Source organism: Bufo bufo, chromosome 3 (assembly GCF_905171765.1).
Source record: "Bufo bufo chromosome 3, aBufBuf1.1, whole genome shotgun sequence".
Taxonomy (NCBI): domain Eukaryota; kingdom Metazoa; phylum Chordata; class Amphibia; order Anura; family Bufonidae; genus Bufo; species Bufo bufo.
The window spans coordinates 105,333,070-105,351,140 of NC_053391.1; the positions used below are offsets into that span (position 1 = coordinate 105,333,070).

The following is an 18,071-nucleotide window of genomic DNA, read 5'->3' on the forward strand; positions in this document are numbered from 1 at the left end:
TGATGGCTGACATGGGGGGCTGATGTCTGACATGGGGGGCTGATCTGAGGTCTGATTAGAATTGGGGGTCTGATTGGGGCTGTGAGCTGAGGTCTGATTAACATTGGGGGTCCGATTGCTAGTCTGACCTGAGGTGTAATGAAGATTTTTTTCTTTTCTTATTATCCTCCTCTAAAACCTAGGTGCGTCTTAGAGGGGGAAAAATACGGTCCTCAAACCAGCGATTGTCTGAAGCAGAGAGAAGATACCAGGACCACACAGAGGAGAAGCCAGCTGCTGCAGACGGGACCAGGGCCAGGTGAGCTGCGAGGGGGGGGGGGCGACAAAATGTAGCTTCGCTTGTGTTGGCAAAAATCCTTGCACCGGCCCTGGCTGACCGGTGACAGACCGCCATTGCCGTTTTTCCAGATTGGGTCATTAAGTACATACGGTCATTTTTGTTAGGCCTCTTGCACACGAACGTATTTTCTTTCTGTGTCTGTTCCGTTGTTTTTTTTTTTTGCGCACCATATACAGAACCATTTATTTCAACGGGTGCGCAAAAAAAACGTGTGCATTCCGTTTCTGTATTTCCGTTCCACAAAAAAAATAGAACAGGTCCTATTCTTGTCCGCATTATGGACAAGGATAGTACTGTTCTATTAGGGGCCAGCTGTTCCCTTCTGCAAAATATGGAATGCACATGGATGTCATCCGTATTTTTTGCGGACCGCAAAATACATACGGTCTTGTGCAAGAGGCCTTACTGTGATTGTGAGGTTGGAACTGCATTCATCTGATATTTAGGCCCTATCTGCAGGAGAGGGGACATGTTTAACCCCTTTAACCAGGCGATCTTTCATTCAATGGTTGCTGAATCCTCAACCCGCTTCTATATAATGTGTACAGCCACTTTTAGGCCTGTTGCAATTGGGAGTCAATTGCCTCTGAATTTTATCTAAAGTTACAGTATCTCTGATACCAATAGTATCTACATCTGCCCCTTGCAGTAGCGCAAGGATGGAGAACACAGATTATCCAGCATTTGGGGGGTCTATGCAAGATATGCTGAGATATTTGCATGAAATCGCCTGTTTTTCTGCAAATTATATATATATATATATATTATATATATATATATATATATATATTTATATACACACACACACACACAGGTATATAATTATATAAACATGACTTTCTTAATCTAGTGGCAGTAATTACCTGTAGAAATTACAGAGGTTTTTCCTTGTTGTCTTCTCTTGGCTTCACTCAGAATATCAATGATCAAAGTGGCAAACTCCCGAGCATTGAAACGTGCAAGTTTCTGGCGTCCCTAAAGAGAGACAAAGGCGAGAGTTTTTACACTAGGCGTATCTCACAGACAGGGGTTATCAGAAAGCGATGAAAAGGAGGACGCTGAGATTACCTGATTCCTAGTCGCAGAATATTCAGGGTTAACCGGTAAGAACGGAACAGCGCTGCGCTCCGTGACCAACGTGCTGTGATTCTGCGTTGTCAGCCAGACTGTTGGATACAAGCACAGGAGAGGGAATGAGGAGAGAGCAAACCACATGTTTTCTCGTAAGCTGATGCATACGGGTGTCCTACACCCTACAGGAGGAGAATACTTCACGGCACCACATCTGCATTCCTTTTCAACTCCGGCACATCACTAAAGTATACTTTACGGCCTACATAAGGCTACTTTCACACTTGGGTTGTTACTTCCGGTATTGAGATCCGGTAGAGGATCTCAATAGCGGAATTAAAAGGATCCATTTTGATTTTGCACATCATGATGCTTCCGTTCCGTTAGGATGCGGTTGCGTGAAATTAAAACAGAAAAAAAAAAACAAACAAAAAAAACGATCCGTCCTAAATACATTGAAAGTCAATGGGTGACAGATCCAGTTGTTTAGGCTCCATAAAAAACGGATCAGTCACCATTGACTTACATTGTTTTCAGTGCCAGATCCGTTTTTATGACCGGACACAAAACCACTGCCGGAACTGAAGACATCCTGAGCAGATCTCCTTCCATTCAGAATGCATGAGGACTAAACGGAAACGTTTTTTTTCCCCCAGTATTGAGATCCTCTGTCAGATCCCAATACTGGAAAACAACAGAGCAAGTGTGAAAGTAGCCTTAGTCAAACTTAGAACATTATGGATTTTCAGCATCGTGGAGGTGTTGGAAGTGAATCGGTTAAACCAGGCACGATGCCTTGAAGGGTTATATCAGCTGAATGGAATGATACCTTTCACTTAGAGATCTGCTGCTTCATTCTGGAAAAAAAGTCATTTAATCCATATGCTAATGAGCAGTTAAGTGCACAGAGGGCGGGCCCAAGTCACTCTGTGCACACATGCTACTCCCATTTCCTCTGCCAGCCCCTCCTCCTCCTTGATTGACAGGGCCCGTTTCCTGCATTGTCCTCTCACCTGACCCTGTTGATCAAAAAGGAGAGGGGGGGCAGGCAGACTCCCTTTAAAGGGCAATAAAATGAACAACAAAAAAGCTAGTAGCTCACTTGTTAGATGGTAAAAAGTAAGGGTACGGCCACACATCGTGGCCGTGTCGAGTACTGCGCGGCCACACAGGCCGCATTATTTATTCGGTCTGCATTGTTAAGGGCTGCATGGCACCTTCAAAACCGCATCCGTGACATGACCATGCACGTGGTCGTACCCCAACGGTCTTAAAATTCATGGGGCTTTCTCACAGAGGAGTGGCCATACTTGGACAGTTGCCAACATCAGCAGCTCTTGCTCTGGCTTACGCAGACCATCCATGGATATGAATGGCTGGTATGTAAGACACGGCCAGCCACAGCTTTCCTTAGTGATAACAGGTGAGGATCTCTGCGACATCCATACAGTATGTCATAAAAGGATATATTATTATTGTCAGATACCATTATAGTCAATGGCGTCTGGCGGTGAACGGCAGTATCCGGCTAGGCTGGATCCAATCAACTCAGATAGGCTGCTGGTAGGTGTGAACCTACTCTAATTTGTTGCAGAATTCTGCTAGGGTTGCATTCACCAAGATGGGGCTTGCAGAAATCCACGTGCTTGCCGCCAGACCGAACCCATTCAGACGGACGGTACCAATTTCATGTCGCAGAAAGATCTCCAACAAATCTGCCTTGTGTAACTACAACAAGCTGGACCGTCTGAAAAAGAAACTCCGCACAACCCTCTGGTCCAATGTGAAAACTACGTCAAACATGGGTCCTCTCATGCTGATCAAGTGGTCGAATAATGAGTTTCAAAGAAAATCAATTCTGCACAGCAAAAGACATAATGGCAGAATCGTGGTTGGACGGCATGATCAATACCTAGGGAGCAGCAATGAAGAATGGCTGGCATGAAGACAGCACGCTAGGTGGGCGAGATCTAGGGGAAATCCTGACATTTGTCCAAGGGCAACAAAGCTTATAAGGGAAGACACCTGTGCCTGGAGCGTGCGCCGTCAGCACTGGTTTGTTTCTCTGGGCACCCACTCTGTAATTATTACACAGCTCCCATTAACCTCACTTTTGTTTTCTCAGCTGCCGTTAGGAGGAGAGAAACAAAAAGCATATTCATATATTCGACTCCCTCCACTATGCCCTGCCATCCCAGGAAACCTAATTCTCTAACACCAAGCAGGCCAGGAAGGATTACTGGGTGTGTGCGCACATGCTGCGGCTTGTGCAGGGCCTCCCCATGATCAGAGCTGTCATCCCTGTACACGAAGCTCTGACAGACCCACCAGAGACACACAGGATACAGCAGCGTCTAACGCACTTCTGCCTCTGTATGGGACCACAGCGGTTTCACACACACCGCTTATTGGAAAAACACTGCTGCAGTTTCTGAGCCAAAGCCAGAAGTGGATCCAGCAGCAAGGAATAGTCGGAGTCCTTACTTTATATTCACCATTTCTTTCTAATCCACTTCCGACTTTGGAAGGAAAAAAAAAAGCAGCTTTTTTTTAGAAAACCGCTGTGTGACATCACCCTTAGGCCCCTTTCACACGAGCGAGTTTTCCGCGCGGATGCGTTGCGGGAGGTGAACGCATTGCATCCGCACGGAATCCTGACCAATTCATTTCTATGGGGCTGTTCAAATGAGCGGTGATTTTCACACATCACTTGTGCGTTGCGTGAAAATCGCAGCATGCTCCTCTTTGTGCGTTTTTCACGTAACGCAAGCCCCATAGAAATGAATGGGGTTGCGTGAAAATCGCAAGCATCCGCAAGCAAGTGCGGATGCGGTGCGATTTTCACACACGGTTGCTAGGAGATGATCGGGATGGAGACCCGATCATTATTATTTTCCCTTATAACATGGTTATAAGGGAAAATAATAGCATTCTGAATACAGAATGCATAGTAAAACAGCGCTGGAGGGGTTAAAAAATAAATAAATAATCATTTAACTCACCTTAATCCACTTGATCGCGTAGCCCGGTATCACTTCTGTCCCCTTTACTGAATAGGACCTGTGGTGAGCATTAATTATAGGTCAAGGACCTTTGATGACGTCACTCCGGTCATCACATGGTACGTCACATGATCTTTTACCATGGTGAATCACCATGGTAAAAGATCATGTGACGTACCATGTGATGACCGGAATGATGTCACCACAGGTCCTGTTGCTGCACAGAGATCAGATGAAGCCAGAAGGAGATGCCGGGCCGCGAACAAGTGGACTAAGGTGAGTTAAATATTTTATTTTATTTTTTTTAACCCCTCCAGCGATGTTTTACTATGCATTCTGTATTCAGAATGCTATTATTTTCCCTTATAACCATGTTAGGCCTCTTTCACACTTTGTCCGGATCCGGCGTGTACTCCACTTGCCGGAATTACACGCCGGATCCGGAAAAACGCAAGTGTACTGAAAGCATTTGAAGACGGATCCGTCTTCAAAATGCTTTCAGTGTTACTATGGCAGCCAGGACGCTATTAAAGTCCTGGTTGCCATAGTAGGAGCGGGGAGCGGTATACTTACAGTCCGTGCGGCTCCCGGGGCGCTCCAGAATGACGTCAGAGCGCCCCATGCGCATGGATGACGTGCCATGCGATCACGTGATCCATGCGCTTGGGGCGCCCTGACGTCACTCTGGAGCGCCCCGGGAGCCGCACGGACGGTAAGTATGCTGCTCCCCCGCTCCCCTTTACCATGGCTGCCAGGACTTTAGCGTCCCGGCAGCCATGGTAACCATTCAGAAAAAGCTAAACGTCGGATCCGGCAATGCGCCAAAACGACGTTTAGCTTAAGGCCGGATCCGGATCAATGCCTCTTCAGGATTTTTGGCCGGAGCAAAAAGCGCAGCAAGCTGCGGTATTTTCTCCGGCCAAAAAACGTTCCGTTCCGGAACTGAAGACATCCTGAACGGATTTCACTCCATTCAGAATGCATTAGGATAATCCTGATCAGGATTCTTCCGGCACAGAGCCCCGACGACGGAACTCTATGCCGGAAGAAAAGAACGCAGGTGTGAAAGAGCCCTTATAACGGAAAATAATACTATTTACAGAACACCAATCCCAAGCCCGAACTTCTGTGAAGAAGTTCGGGTTTGGGTACCAAACACGTGCGATTTTTCTCACGCGAGTGCAAAACGCATTACAATGTTTTGCACTCGCGCGGAAAAATCGCGTGTGTTCCCGGAACGCACCAGCACATTTTTCCGCAACGCCCGTGTGAAAGAGGCTGGTTGTGATACAGGTCTTTTTCTGGTGTTTAGCAGTTTTCTGTGCCTTATATTTTTTTGGGCTTCCATTATTTTACTGAAAAAACTCCAACTTAAGGTTTTGCACGTAAAGGCTGTATTACACTGGCTGATATTCGCTAACGAGCATTCGCATGAACGCTCATTAGCGATCATCTTGAAGTGTAATACAGCTGCCAATTGCCTAATGAACAAGCAAACGCTTATACATCGGGGAATTCTGATTTTAAAGGGAACCTGTCACCGGGATTTGGGGTATAGAGCTGAGGACATGGGTTGCTAGATTACTCAGGTTAATTTGCATATGTATCAAATAGTTTTTTTTACACAATAAAAGCACACAGAGCTATAGGGACTGGATATTGCGGATGTGCTAGTGGCCATCTAGCAACCCATGTCCCCACCTCTATACACAAAATCCCAGTGACAGGTTCCCTTATGCATCTTTATGATTTTAAGTTAGAAGTATATTTTGTTTAGGAACGTATTATATTAAATATCTTAATAGGGGTTTATGCTTCTGGGTGGTTCCTAATGAAGAGTGCCTATCTATAATAATTATTTTCCTAATTTCCCATTTTCTGACGGGGTGAGTCATACAGATAGAGCACCTTATCTAAAACAGTCCAGGGGGTGAGCCGCTTGGATTTATATTGATTTTCGTTTATTCCATTATGTCGTTTCCCATGGCACACATTTCTGACATATAAATAAGGCATGCTATACATGTCTGATCAGGGGCTCCTCATCCTACCAGACAGTTAAACATATCACATGGAGGAACCTGCTTTAATAAAGGGGTTGTCTTAGTAAAAATTATAAATAAATAAAAATAAAAAAATCTGAAACCGCACCATTCTTGTCTTTGGGCTGTTGTCACGGCGGGGAGTGGGGGAAACCACCCACCGTGCGGTGTCAAAGGGTAAAAGGGGATCAGCCTGGCCAAAAGGGAGTAATAAGGGAGCAGGTCACCTCCTACCGCGTCCCTAATCCTCTCCCTGACTCCTCACCGTATGAGCGGACCCCGATGGTAGGACGACTCATACTCAGGATACCTGGAGACCCTTAGTCGCCCTGGTAATCCCTCACTTAGGAGCAGGGGAGAGACGACCTGTTCATCCCAGTCATGGAGGAACAGGAGTCTCTATCTGAGGCCAGGCTGCAAGGAGAGGGGAACACATACAGCTATAAGGAGATGGCAGGTAAGCGAGACCAGTAACACTCTTACCTGCCACAGACACACTGACTGGAACCCGTGCACTAGTGCTGCTGTCCACACCAACATCAAAGGACACAGCACACACCACAAACCACACAGGAACCCAGGACACCCATAGCTGCAATAACATGAGACAGGGGAATGTCAAGTAAACATGCTGGACACCAAACACCACCAGACATGTAACACCAAACTAGACACACAAACACCCTGAACATAGGAAGGAGACAGGAAGGGAAGGAGACACCAGGATAACATAGATGACCACAAGGATGGCCCTCACTGGACAGATGGAACAACCAGATAAGGAGCTTAACTCCAGCACACATCAAGGCCACACACCTGACCTAAAGCCACAGGTTTAAGAAGTACAAGTGATCACACCCAGCAAGGTGGTTCACCCTTACAGCACCAGACAGAGGGAGGCTACAACAAAGGGGAAGTGCACACACAAGCATGCCAAACCACACGTTACCACCGGCAACAGCATGCGTGGCAACCATGTCCTGGCAATCACCCAGAAGGCAGAGACACTGCCACCGCATGCTCTCACAGCAACACGTTGCCGCGGGCAACCGCAAGTGTGGCAACAGTGTCACATCGCAAACCAAAGGCCGTGAGAGCTGTGTCTGGTATGGCAGCTCAGCTCCATTCACGTGAGTGTAATGCAATATCAGACATAGCTCATGGACGCGAGCAGACTTTATTTTCTGACCTCAGACAACCCCTTTAAATGCACTTCTAGCAATGTAAGTTTACACTAAGGTCACACCAGCCGGCTGCACAGAGACCGGAAAGTAAAGTGTGCTGGTAATCACTGGTCATGGTCAGATTTCCTGGCCGCTAGTCATTACAGTCAGAAGAAAGACACAGCTTCACTACATGTACTACAACTTCCACCCTGACAAATATAGTGGATAAGAATACATTCTGCACGGCTTTCTCGGATGCCACTGTATTTGGCGCAATATATAACACCGCACAAGTTCTGAGGACTGGGGAAACAGACACAGAACATGTACAGCACATGTATGGATTGTTAAAGGGGATGTCTGTTCAGGACAACCGCCATCTATGTGCTTGATTAGGGCATACATATATCATTTAGGGGGAAGGTGGCTAGAGACGAGAGTATCTGCAAATGGTGCATGGGCCTAACTACCAATGTAGCAGGCACAGCATCGGCTATATGGCTCACCCCCGCCGTTTAGCTATAAGGTGCAGTTAGTGATGACTATGGATGAAGGAAGGCAGTGTGGATTCTCATGGTTAACCTTGCTATGTGCATCATCTCTTCTCTGCATTAGTCCTGATTTACCACTCTGCCTGTACTGGGACATCATATTTTTCCCATGCTGTGAGGTCACAATGTACATGCTAACCGTATTGAGTGTTCCTGCATGGCAAGACCACTTACTGTTATCTCACATATATATTCTTATTGTAGCCAAATTTACCACCCTAACTCCTCCCACAGTTATTACACTACATAGACAGTAATATACCGAAACGTGCGGATTGTTCCCGATTTGTTGTGCTATTACTTTGTGGAATGTTTCGCCAAATGGTTCACAAAATATCGGCGTTTTTGTGGCGAAATTGGTCCCATAGGAATGAATGGCGGAATGTTCAAAACTAGAGTGGGAGATGACAAAAGCTAGAGTGTGAGCTGAAAAATCAGGACGTGATTTCTAAACTGCCACCACTCCCTCATTTTCAAGCCCACCTACACAAATCGTATATCAAAACGTTCAGCTATCCCTGCTGCCACTAAAAATTGAAACTCCACTCTAGCCACCTCAAACTTGAAGGGCAATTTCTAAACTGCGACTGTGCCTTCATTTTTAATATTTCAGAGACATACTATGCCTCTATAAAGCTCTTCGCTGTAGGATTTATAATTTTTAAACTACAACCCTTTGAACATGGCAACCGCCAGTGAAGTGACCTCTCCTTACTGCTGGGACTGGGATGTGCTTTCTATTGCTGTGTCTGTACAGAAGTCCGAGGGGCTCTTGTCTCTATAGGAACAGAAGTGGGTGGGGATGTCATGTGACTACTCCTCTGAAGATGCTTGCTGCAATGCATGCTGGGATATTTACTTTCACTTTACAGCTGCTCCGCCCACACAGCCTGTCTGAGAGTGCTCCTCAGGGGAACATGTCATGGTGAACAGATTAGAAAAAAAATTACATACAGCCAGCACATTTAGCATGATATAAATACTTCATAGTTTGGGCTATTGTCTGGGGCACTTTGGATTTTTGATACTTAGGATGGCCAACCCCTTTAAAAGTTTGGAAATAAGGTTTTATACAGTAGAGAGTATGTGAGGTGTTTCAACTACAGTAGCTACATTTATGAAAAGAAACTACAGCTGTGTGAATATCATCATGCCATCTAAGGCCTCTTTCACACTTGCATTGTCCGGATCCGGCATGTACTCCACTTGCCGGAATTACACTCCGGATCCGGAAAAACGCAAGTGTACTGAAAGCATTTGAAGACTGAACCGTCTTCCAAATGCGTTCAGTGTTACTATGGCACCCAGGACGCTATTAAAGTCCTGGTTGCCATAGTAGGAGCGGGGAGCGGGGGAGCGGTATACTTACAGTCCGTGCGGCTCCCCGGGCGCTCCAGAGTGACGTCAGAGCGCCCCATGCGCATGGATGACGTGATCCATGTGATCACATGATCCATGCGCTTGGGGCGCCCTGACGTCACTCTGGAGCGCCTGGGGAGCCGCACGGACGGTAAGTATGCTGCTCTCCCGCTCCCCGCTCCACTTTACCATGGCTGCCAGGACTTTAGCGTCCCGGCAGCCATGGTAACCATTCAGAAAAAGCTAAATGTCGGCTCCGGCAATGCGCCGAAACGACGTTTAGCTTAAGGCCGGATCCGGATCAATGCCTTTCAATGGGCATTAATTCCGGATCCGGCATTGCGGCAAGTGTTCCGGATTTTTGGCCGGAGCAAAAAGCGCAGCATGCTGCGGTATTTTCTCCGGCCAAAAAACGTTCCGTTCCGGAACTGAAGACATCCTGATGCATCCTGAACGGATTTCTCTCCATTCAGAATGCATTAGGATAATCCTGATCAGGATTCTTCCGGCATAGAGCCCCGACGACGGAACTCTATGCCGGAAGACAAGAACGCAGGTGTGAAAGAGCCCTAAAGGAAAGAGATCTAGAGCTGCAAAGATACGCTGGACTAAACTGGACCTTTCATACCCACGCTTTCGGGATCCGGAGCCCCACAGCAGCATAGTGGAAATGGAGTGAGCTAAAAAATCAGGACATGATTTCTAAACTGCCACGGCTCCCTCATTTACAAGCCCACCTACACAAATCGGCTGCTTATGTTTTTATAAATATATGTTTTAATGTAACTATGAAGCACTTTGGGCAACAATATTGCAATTAAATGTGCTATATAAATAAATAAAAGTTGAAATGCATTTCTCACTCTATCAAGCTTGCCTTGTGCACTTTTTAAATTTGATCAATCAATTGGTTAGTGTAATGTTTACTATCTTTACTCACTCCAACAGTTACTCTGCCCAGTCCAAAAAGTTACTCTGCCCAGTCCAGCCTTTCCACGGTTACTCCAGCCACTCCAGTTGTAGACTACTGGTGGAGGCAAGAACACTTCACACAATTTCCCCCAAAATTGTAGCTTTTCTAGTTTGTGTTTTATTCCTGTGCTATGAAGTCATGTTATATTATCCCTGTATTGTGACATTACTGATTAATTGGATAATTGATAACCTGTATAATTCACATGCTGTAATGTCACAGTACAGTATCCCACGACTGTGACATCACAGAGTAGTATCCCACGACTGTGACATCACAGAGTAGTATCCCACGACTGTGACATCACAGAGTAGTATATCCCACGACTGTGACATCACAGAGTAGTATATCCCACGACTGTGACATCACAGAGTAGTATCCCACGACTGTGACATCACAGAGTAGTATCCCACGACTGTGACATCACAGAGTAGTATCCCACTACTGTGACATCAGAGTAGTATCCCACGACTGTGACATCACAGAGTAGTATCCCACTACTGTGACATCACAGAGTAGTATCCCACTACTGTGACATCACTGAGTAGTATCCCACTACTGTGACCTCACTCAGTAGTATCCCACTAATGTGACATCACTAATGTAACAGCACTATGGGCATTATTCCTGTACTATGACATCACGGCATGCATTATCCCTTCACTGTGATATTGCTGTGTACATGATTATTTTTCTGTAAAATCACTTTGCACATTATTATCCCACTACTGTGTCATCGTTGTGTGCGTTATCCCTGTGCATAAGAGAAAACCAAATAATCCTAATCCTTTATGTGTTCTGAACTTGCGGCTGAAGGTAGTTATTATTCCGTTATGACCTCATTACATGTTTTGCTTTGGGGCCCCCACGGTTACTTGTTACACCCCTATTGGGAAATGTGGCCTGCTGGGAGATTCTCTGGTGGTAACAGCTGATCAGAGGATCTACCTATAGGAAGGGCAGTGTTCTAAGTGGACAATTCCTTAAAGTCAATCACATGGTAATTATGCAAATTTGCAACAGACTTAAAAGAATCACATATGAAATATAGCAGCACAACATCCTAATCTGCATCAGCGATTTGATAATCCCTATGCGGCCAGATAAAACTAAAGACAAAAACAACTTAATGTTCAGATGGTTGTCCACTTCACCCTGTGTATTTTAGGTGCAGCTCCAGAGTCAGAATAGCATCATACAACTGGAATAATATTGGAGACTAGTTAGAATCACGAAGATCCATCATAAACTCTATAGGGCCGATGATGACAGAAACAATGGCGCTACTGCTAACAGAACCCAACACTACCGTCACTCCAGGAATACACAGCAGCCCCTACATATTCATGTTACATGGTGATACCCCCTAAATGAACGCCTTCTGTTGGAAAGTAGTGTGCACGGTCATACCCGAGAACTGGCACCACTTCTCACAAAGCATTACAAAGTATAAAAAACAACATCTTGTAACAATAAAACGCTACATTGCTTGTGACAAAAACTGAAGACTTCTGCCTTCAATATAGTATTTATGGCTTTAAAAAAAAAAAAAAATTGTATGGAAAACACATCCTTTCTAGGTAATGTAGACAGCAGGAGGAACATTTCAATCTGCTGCTCTTCGTTGTACAACATCTGGGGAAGATGGCACATTTTCCTAGGCAGATAATTAGTGCCATCTACTTGTTCTCTGTGACACAAGAAATCAAAAAAACAAAAAAATAAAAAAAACAACATCCATTCAGTAAAATTAATAAATGAACCAATATGTATTAACTTTCATTAACAAGTGAATGCGCCTTTCCACTCGGGTTACGGCTACATATTCAGGTTTTTTGAAGCAGTTTTGGAAGCCAAAATCAGGAGTAGATAAAAAAAAAAAAAAGTAGAGAATGTATGAAGGATAGATACGACTCCTCTTTTTGAATCCACTCCTGGTTTTGACTTCAAAGACTGAACGTGTCCGTACTTCTGTTTATTCTGCTTTATGAGATACAAAGTTCTAAAAGCTTCAGAACGTCTCGAAGCCTAAAATGAAGCTGTTCGTATCATTCACTATGGAGGTATCTAGAGATTATCAGTACTGGGGCGTAGTCATTTTCCTCAACTTTGTCCGGAATCCCAATTAAGAACATTGCAGAAAGTCTCTCCCCAGTCTCAATGGCTACTTACAAAGAACATTAGACTGTATCCAGCTGAACAGCAACCACTTTACAGCAATGGAGACGCCATGAAAAGTAATGAAGACCTGTCCTCACGTCTCGGATCCAGAGAGATATTCCAAAATCCATCTGACTACCAACCAGACGTAAGGATGGGGCGACCGGGAGATAAACTGCTGCTTGTCTTAGCTTGGCGAGGAGAAGTTGGGCAGCCTGACGTGTGGTCCAGCGTTTCTTCAGCCCTGGGGGCGAGCAAGAAGAAGCAACAGAAAAGGCTCTGTCTGCTCGCTTAACATGAAAACGTCTGTTGCAGCCTGCTTACACGGCTGAGAAATTGGCAGCTTTATGGAATGTGGGATGGGTCAGGAACTGCTTTATAAAAAAAAAAAATGTATATCAGCCTTTTGGTGAAGCTTTTTGTTTGTTTTTTAATCATAGCTCTCCTGCGGTTTGCACTTTGGTAGAAAATTTACTTTTTGGGCAGCAAGGAACCTTCCAGATGACAAGCTTGGGTTAACCCACTACATGCCCAGAGCAATGGACTTTGAACTAAGATTAGATCATTCCCCTTCCCACATACTCTTGGCAATCCTGACGTGTGACGTCTCTGTCTGGAGCAAAGAGGAAGTGTTGTGTAGAGGCAATGGAGAGAAGGAAAAGAATTGTTGACTGAAGTTGTTTGTGAAGCCCCTAGTAACATACAGAAGCTTAGGACGGTGTAATGTGAAGAAACATGCAAAAATGGGAACTAGAAATATAAGATCAGCACAAGAAGAAACATCAGTCATGTATAGGACTGGAGGAAAAAGGTGTACTCAGAAGCCAGTTCTCAGTCACAACCATAAATTCCAGGGACGCAGCATTACCAGTTGTACACCGTGAGACCTGCCACATCAATTTAAAAGGAGTAATTCCACAAATCATGTAAAACGTCCCAAAAGGCTTTTAACCACTAGTTTCCAAATACAGTTGCCTTTGTGTCCCTGAGCTCCACCACGGACTGGTATTACTGAGGGCGAGCTGCTGGGTAATGTCACTTGACTGCTTATCTGCTTTATGGCTACAACTCAAAAAAATCCTTGCATAGACCAATGTTGTCTTCACTCCTCTCCCCCCCGTCCCATCACAAACAGTCAGTCTTCTTTTTTGCTCTGGCAGCTGTATTTATAGTCTCCAATAAGTTCTGTAGTTGGTCTTCTTCCCCCTCTGGCAGTCTTCTCCCATCTCTTAAGGTGGGTTACCCATTAGGAAGAAGTTGGAATGATGGTTGAACAAACAATCATCTGATGAACATTCGTTTTGTAGACATGGCTATAGACATTTTAGTCCATATTGGCCGTCACAGTTGTTCAAACTGCCCATACGCTTTTAATGAAACCGGGTGATAGATGAAAAATCTTTACGGGAAGGTATTTTCAAAGAAAGACAATCTTTCTTAGAACGAAAGATCTTTTTCCGATTAAAGGATGAAAATATTAGACATGGCCAACTTCTTTTCAAACGATAATGGAGGAGTGAAAAGAAGGCTCACACAAGACACTACAATATATGGAAGAGCGTCTCACCCTCGGTTTACGCTGGATAAGGTGCTCTTATCTTTGTGACTTCACCCCGTCACGATAGACAATAAAAATAATTAGTGTAATGGCAGATGGGCACACTTCATCTGGAATAATACAGAGACCAGATGAGGTGTGCCTATCTACTATCACACCGGACACTGGCGACGCAGATCTGATGAATTTAGATAACTGCAGAAATCCACTTGACCTCCCACTGACCTAATAGTTATCCTCTATCCAGTGGATAGGGGAAAACTTAATGTAACCGTAATACCCCTTTAATTGAAATGTTGTAATCGCACGTACACGTTACTGTACCTAATTGGTCCCTTTCGATACACCATAAGAAGCTAAAGGTACAAATATAACTATATATATATATAGGGGGCATAACAAAACACCAAAATGGAACAGAATTCCTGTAGTTTAAGCACATTCACTCTGTACACCTAGTGGTAGTGTGCCATAGGGTGTGGGTCATCTCTTACAGACGAAACATATCAAAACCACGTTAAACCTATACAAGCCATGCACCCCACTACCGCTAGGAATAGAAGCACCCTTAGGGCTCATGCACACAATCTTATGTATCTTGCGGTGCACAAAAAACGGATCCGTCCGGATGACGTCCGCGTGCATTCTTTATTTTGCGGAACGGAACAACTGGGCCCTAATAGAACAGTCCTATCCTTGTCCGTAATGCGGACAATAATAGGACATGTTCTATTATTTTGTGGAACGGACATACGGACACGGAATGCACACGGAGTAACTTCAGTTTTTTTTTTGCGGACCCATTGAAATGAATGGTTCCGCATACGGTCCGCAAAAAAACCCGGGACGGACACGGAAATGAAATACGTTCGTGTGCACAAGGTATAAAAAAGGAGAACAGGAGAAGGTGATGCTCTATTAAGATGATGTCAAGATACATGACAAGGTTAAAGTCGATGAAGGTTAGGAAAGAGGTTCATCAGCAGTCGCTGTGATGAGACATTGCTACCGTACTGCTGTTTGAGGTAGCCAGTTCCAACTGGATGCAGGAGGTTTGCACAATCAGTATACAGAAAATGACCAAGGACAATGAGATCTACAGGGTGCCAGCTGGGTAGAAGAGACACAGCCAATACCAGGATTCCAATAAAGGGGTCTACTGATATGACCATGTACCTGAGCTGGACTGGTCTCTCCATCAAACTTGATGCTTTTGAATGAATCCTGGTGGATCTCTGTGTCCTTTGTAACCAGACGTATTCATTCAAACCAATTGCAAAAATGTAACTCAATTACTAATTCCTAGCTTCTCAACCAGTGGTATGTTTCTCCCCCCCCCGCGGTATATGCCATACATAGGCATTAAAGCATATGATCATGGCTTTGGCAGTATATATTATCTTCAGTATCTATCCCCAAATCATGAGAAATGTAAATTATTCATAATGTGCTCATGGTCAGTGAAATTAAACTACAATTATATGGATGAGACTCAATGTAATAGTTAAAAATCAGCAGGCCACATTGTAGAGAGGTAGAGCGCCTCCTCGGTCACGCCAGCAGATGGGTTTATTTATAAAACCCCAAAGCCACAAATGCTGTGTTATGTCTGGAGGCTGAAGGCTTTTCATAGCTCAGAACCAGGACATGAAGATCTACAATAAATCTGGAGCTTTAGTATAATCTTGTCGAGCACACTTAACTTTACACGTCATCTTAAATATAAAAGCTGGCCATATATTTAATATCAGTGATATAAACCAATAGAGGCCATGCCATACGGAGAGGAAAAGACACATGGTTATCAACTGTGGTCCCAAAGCTGTCATCAGCAACTGGCACGGCTTTAATGTACTTGCTTTCTTTTCATATCCCTAAAGTGGTCTCTTATCATACAGTATCTCAGTTCATGCAGAATTTTCATATATGCTGCTGCATAGGAATTCATAAAAACCGCATGAAGAAGCTCCCTCTGCCTCTACCAGCAGGAAGTCACAGCACAATTGAAAGCATCAGATACTAGAAGGAATTTGTAGTTTTGAATAAAAGCAATAAAATATTTATATCACTTAGATATTAATGACTGACTGACTGAATGTGGTTTGTATGCATTAAACAACCCATACACAAAGTTAAGCAATGGCATGACACTTAGGCTGGGTTCACACTTGAGCGTTTTACAGCGCGTTCAAACGCGCTGTAAAACGCTCAACACATGAAAACCAATGCTTCCCTATGGCCCTGGTTCTCACTTGAGCGTTTTACAGCGCTGAAAAACGCGCTGTAAAACGCCCTACGCTCAAACAAGTACTTGAGCTTCTTTGGGGCGTTTTGACGCGCGTTTGTGGCCATAGGACATTGCAGTCAATCACACAAACGCGCGTCAAACGCGCGTTTACTATTGCAAAAAACGCTCGTCAAAAACGCGCGTCAAAAACGCGCGTTAAACGCGCATATCAAAGACGCTCAGGTCTGAACCCAGCCTTAAAAGCAGGGTGAGCATGATGCCTGCAGGCAAATAAACTGGGCTTTCAAAAGTAGCACAGGATACATTTTTGGCTAGAATTTCATGAATATGTGTAGCATGCTGCAATGCTGGTATCTTCTCTGCACAATAATATTGATCTGTGGATATGGCATTATGATCAGCATAAGTTTAACGTTGTGTTCCCCTCTAAATTTGCCCCCACTGCGATGCTCCCGGTCACCCACTGTGTAGGGTATTGAAGCACGGCCCCACTGGGCATCAGTATCAAAGTTATCATATATTGGTGGGCCAACAGAAGTCATTTCAGGTCTTGCAAACAGTTATACAATATGTAAAGTTAAGCTATGATATACAGTGAATCATTTTGTATAATACAACCATGCAGTGGGCCATGAAGTCCACACAAGAAGATTAGAGTCCATTCACACGTCTGCAACTGTTTTGCGGCCTGCAAATTGTGGATCCGCAAAACACGGACACCGGCCATGTGCGTTCCACATTTTGTGTACCGCACATGGCCGGCACTATGATAAATGTCTTGTCTGTGGCTGCGGACAAAAATAGGACATGTATTTTTTTTTCGGGGCCCCATTGAAAATGAATGGGTCTGCACCCGTTACGCAATAATTGCGGAACGGATGCGGACCCATTTTGCGGACGTGTGAATGGACCCTTATATCTAATTTGTTTCCATTTGCTAATATCACTTCAGTATGTGGTAAATTTCCAGGAAATCTGGCATATTTTTGTCATAAACTGGACAAAAGGGGTTGTCCCATGACAATAACGTATCCCCTTCCCTGTGGATAAAGGGATTAGTGTCTGACTACAGGGGGTCGAACTGCTGTGTTCCCCGTTTAAATGTGGTGGCAGACAAACATGAATGTCCGCCGTACAATTCCACTCTATATGGCTGTCGGAGATAGCCAAGCGCTTGTACTTGCCTATCTCAGAGTGGAACGAAGCAGGGGGAAGACCACCCCAGAGGTCAGACGCCTGCTGATCAGACACTCATTTCTCATCCTGTGGATAGAGGATAAGCTGTTGTCATCCCTTGAATGGGATTTTTAAGACGACTGGTGCTGGACTGTAGTTACAAAATATGTAGACCAAGCATTCAATGTACCTACAGACACCAATGAATTTTATTATTGCATCGTATTTAATTTGGTGAAAAAACATTGTTCATATGCATTGCAGGCTGCTCTGTCCCATTCAGTGTCAAATTCAGATTTTATGGCATGTAAGGCAACTTTAAGTTACAGATTTCCACTGCAGCTTCCACTGTAGCTATATCTAAACCCACCCAAAATGTAAGATTGTGAAGTCATACCAGTTGTGCCAAGTAGTGCCAAGGGCAG

At 44.5% G+C, this 18,071-nt stretch overlaps 1 protein-coding gene across 2 annotated transcripts in view; it reads right to left on the reverse strand.

The window, feature by feature from the left end:
• The window catches only part of GIT1 (GIT ArfGAP 1), a 139,395-nt gene that overhangs the window by 30,235 nt on the left and 91,089 nt on the right, over positions 1-18,071 (reverse strand). For both annotated transcript variants that reach the window (XM_040423446.1, XM_040423445.1), the window contains exons 11-12: positions 1,409-1,506; positions 1,204-1,315 (exon numbers count right to left, since the gene is read on the reverse strand). In XM_040423446.1, coding sequence (XP_040279380.1) covers positions 1,204-1,315; positions 1,409-1,506 — 210 coding nt within the window. The remainder of the gene's footprint in view (positions 1-1,203; positions 1,316-1,408; positions 1,507-18,071) is intronic.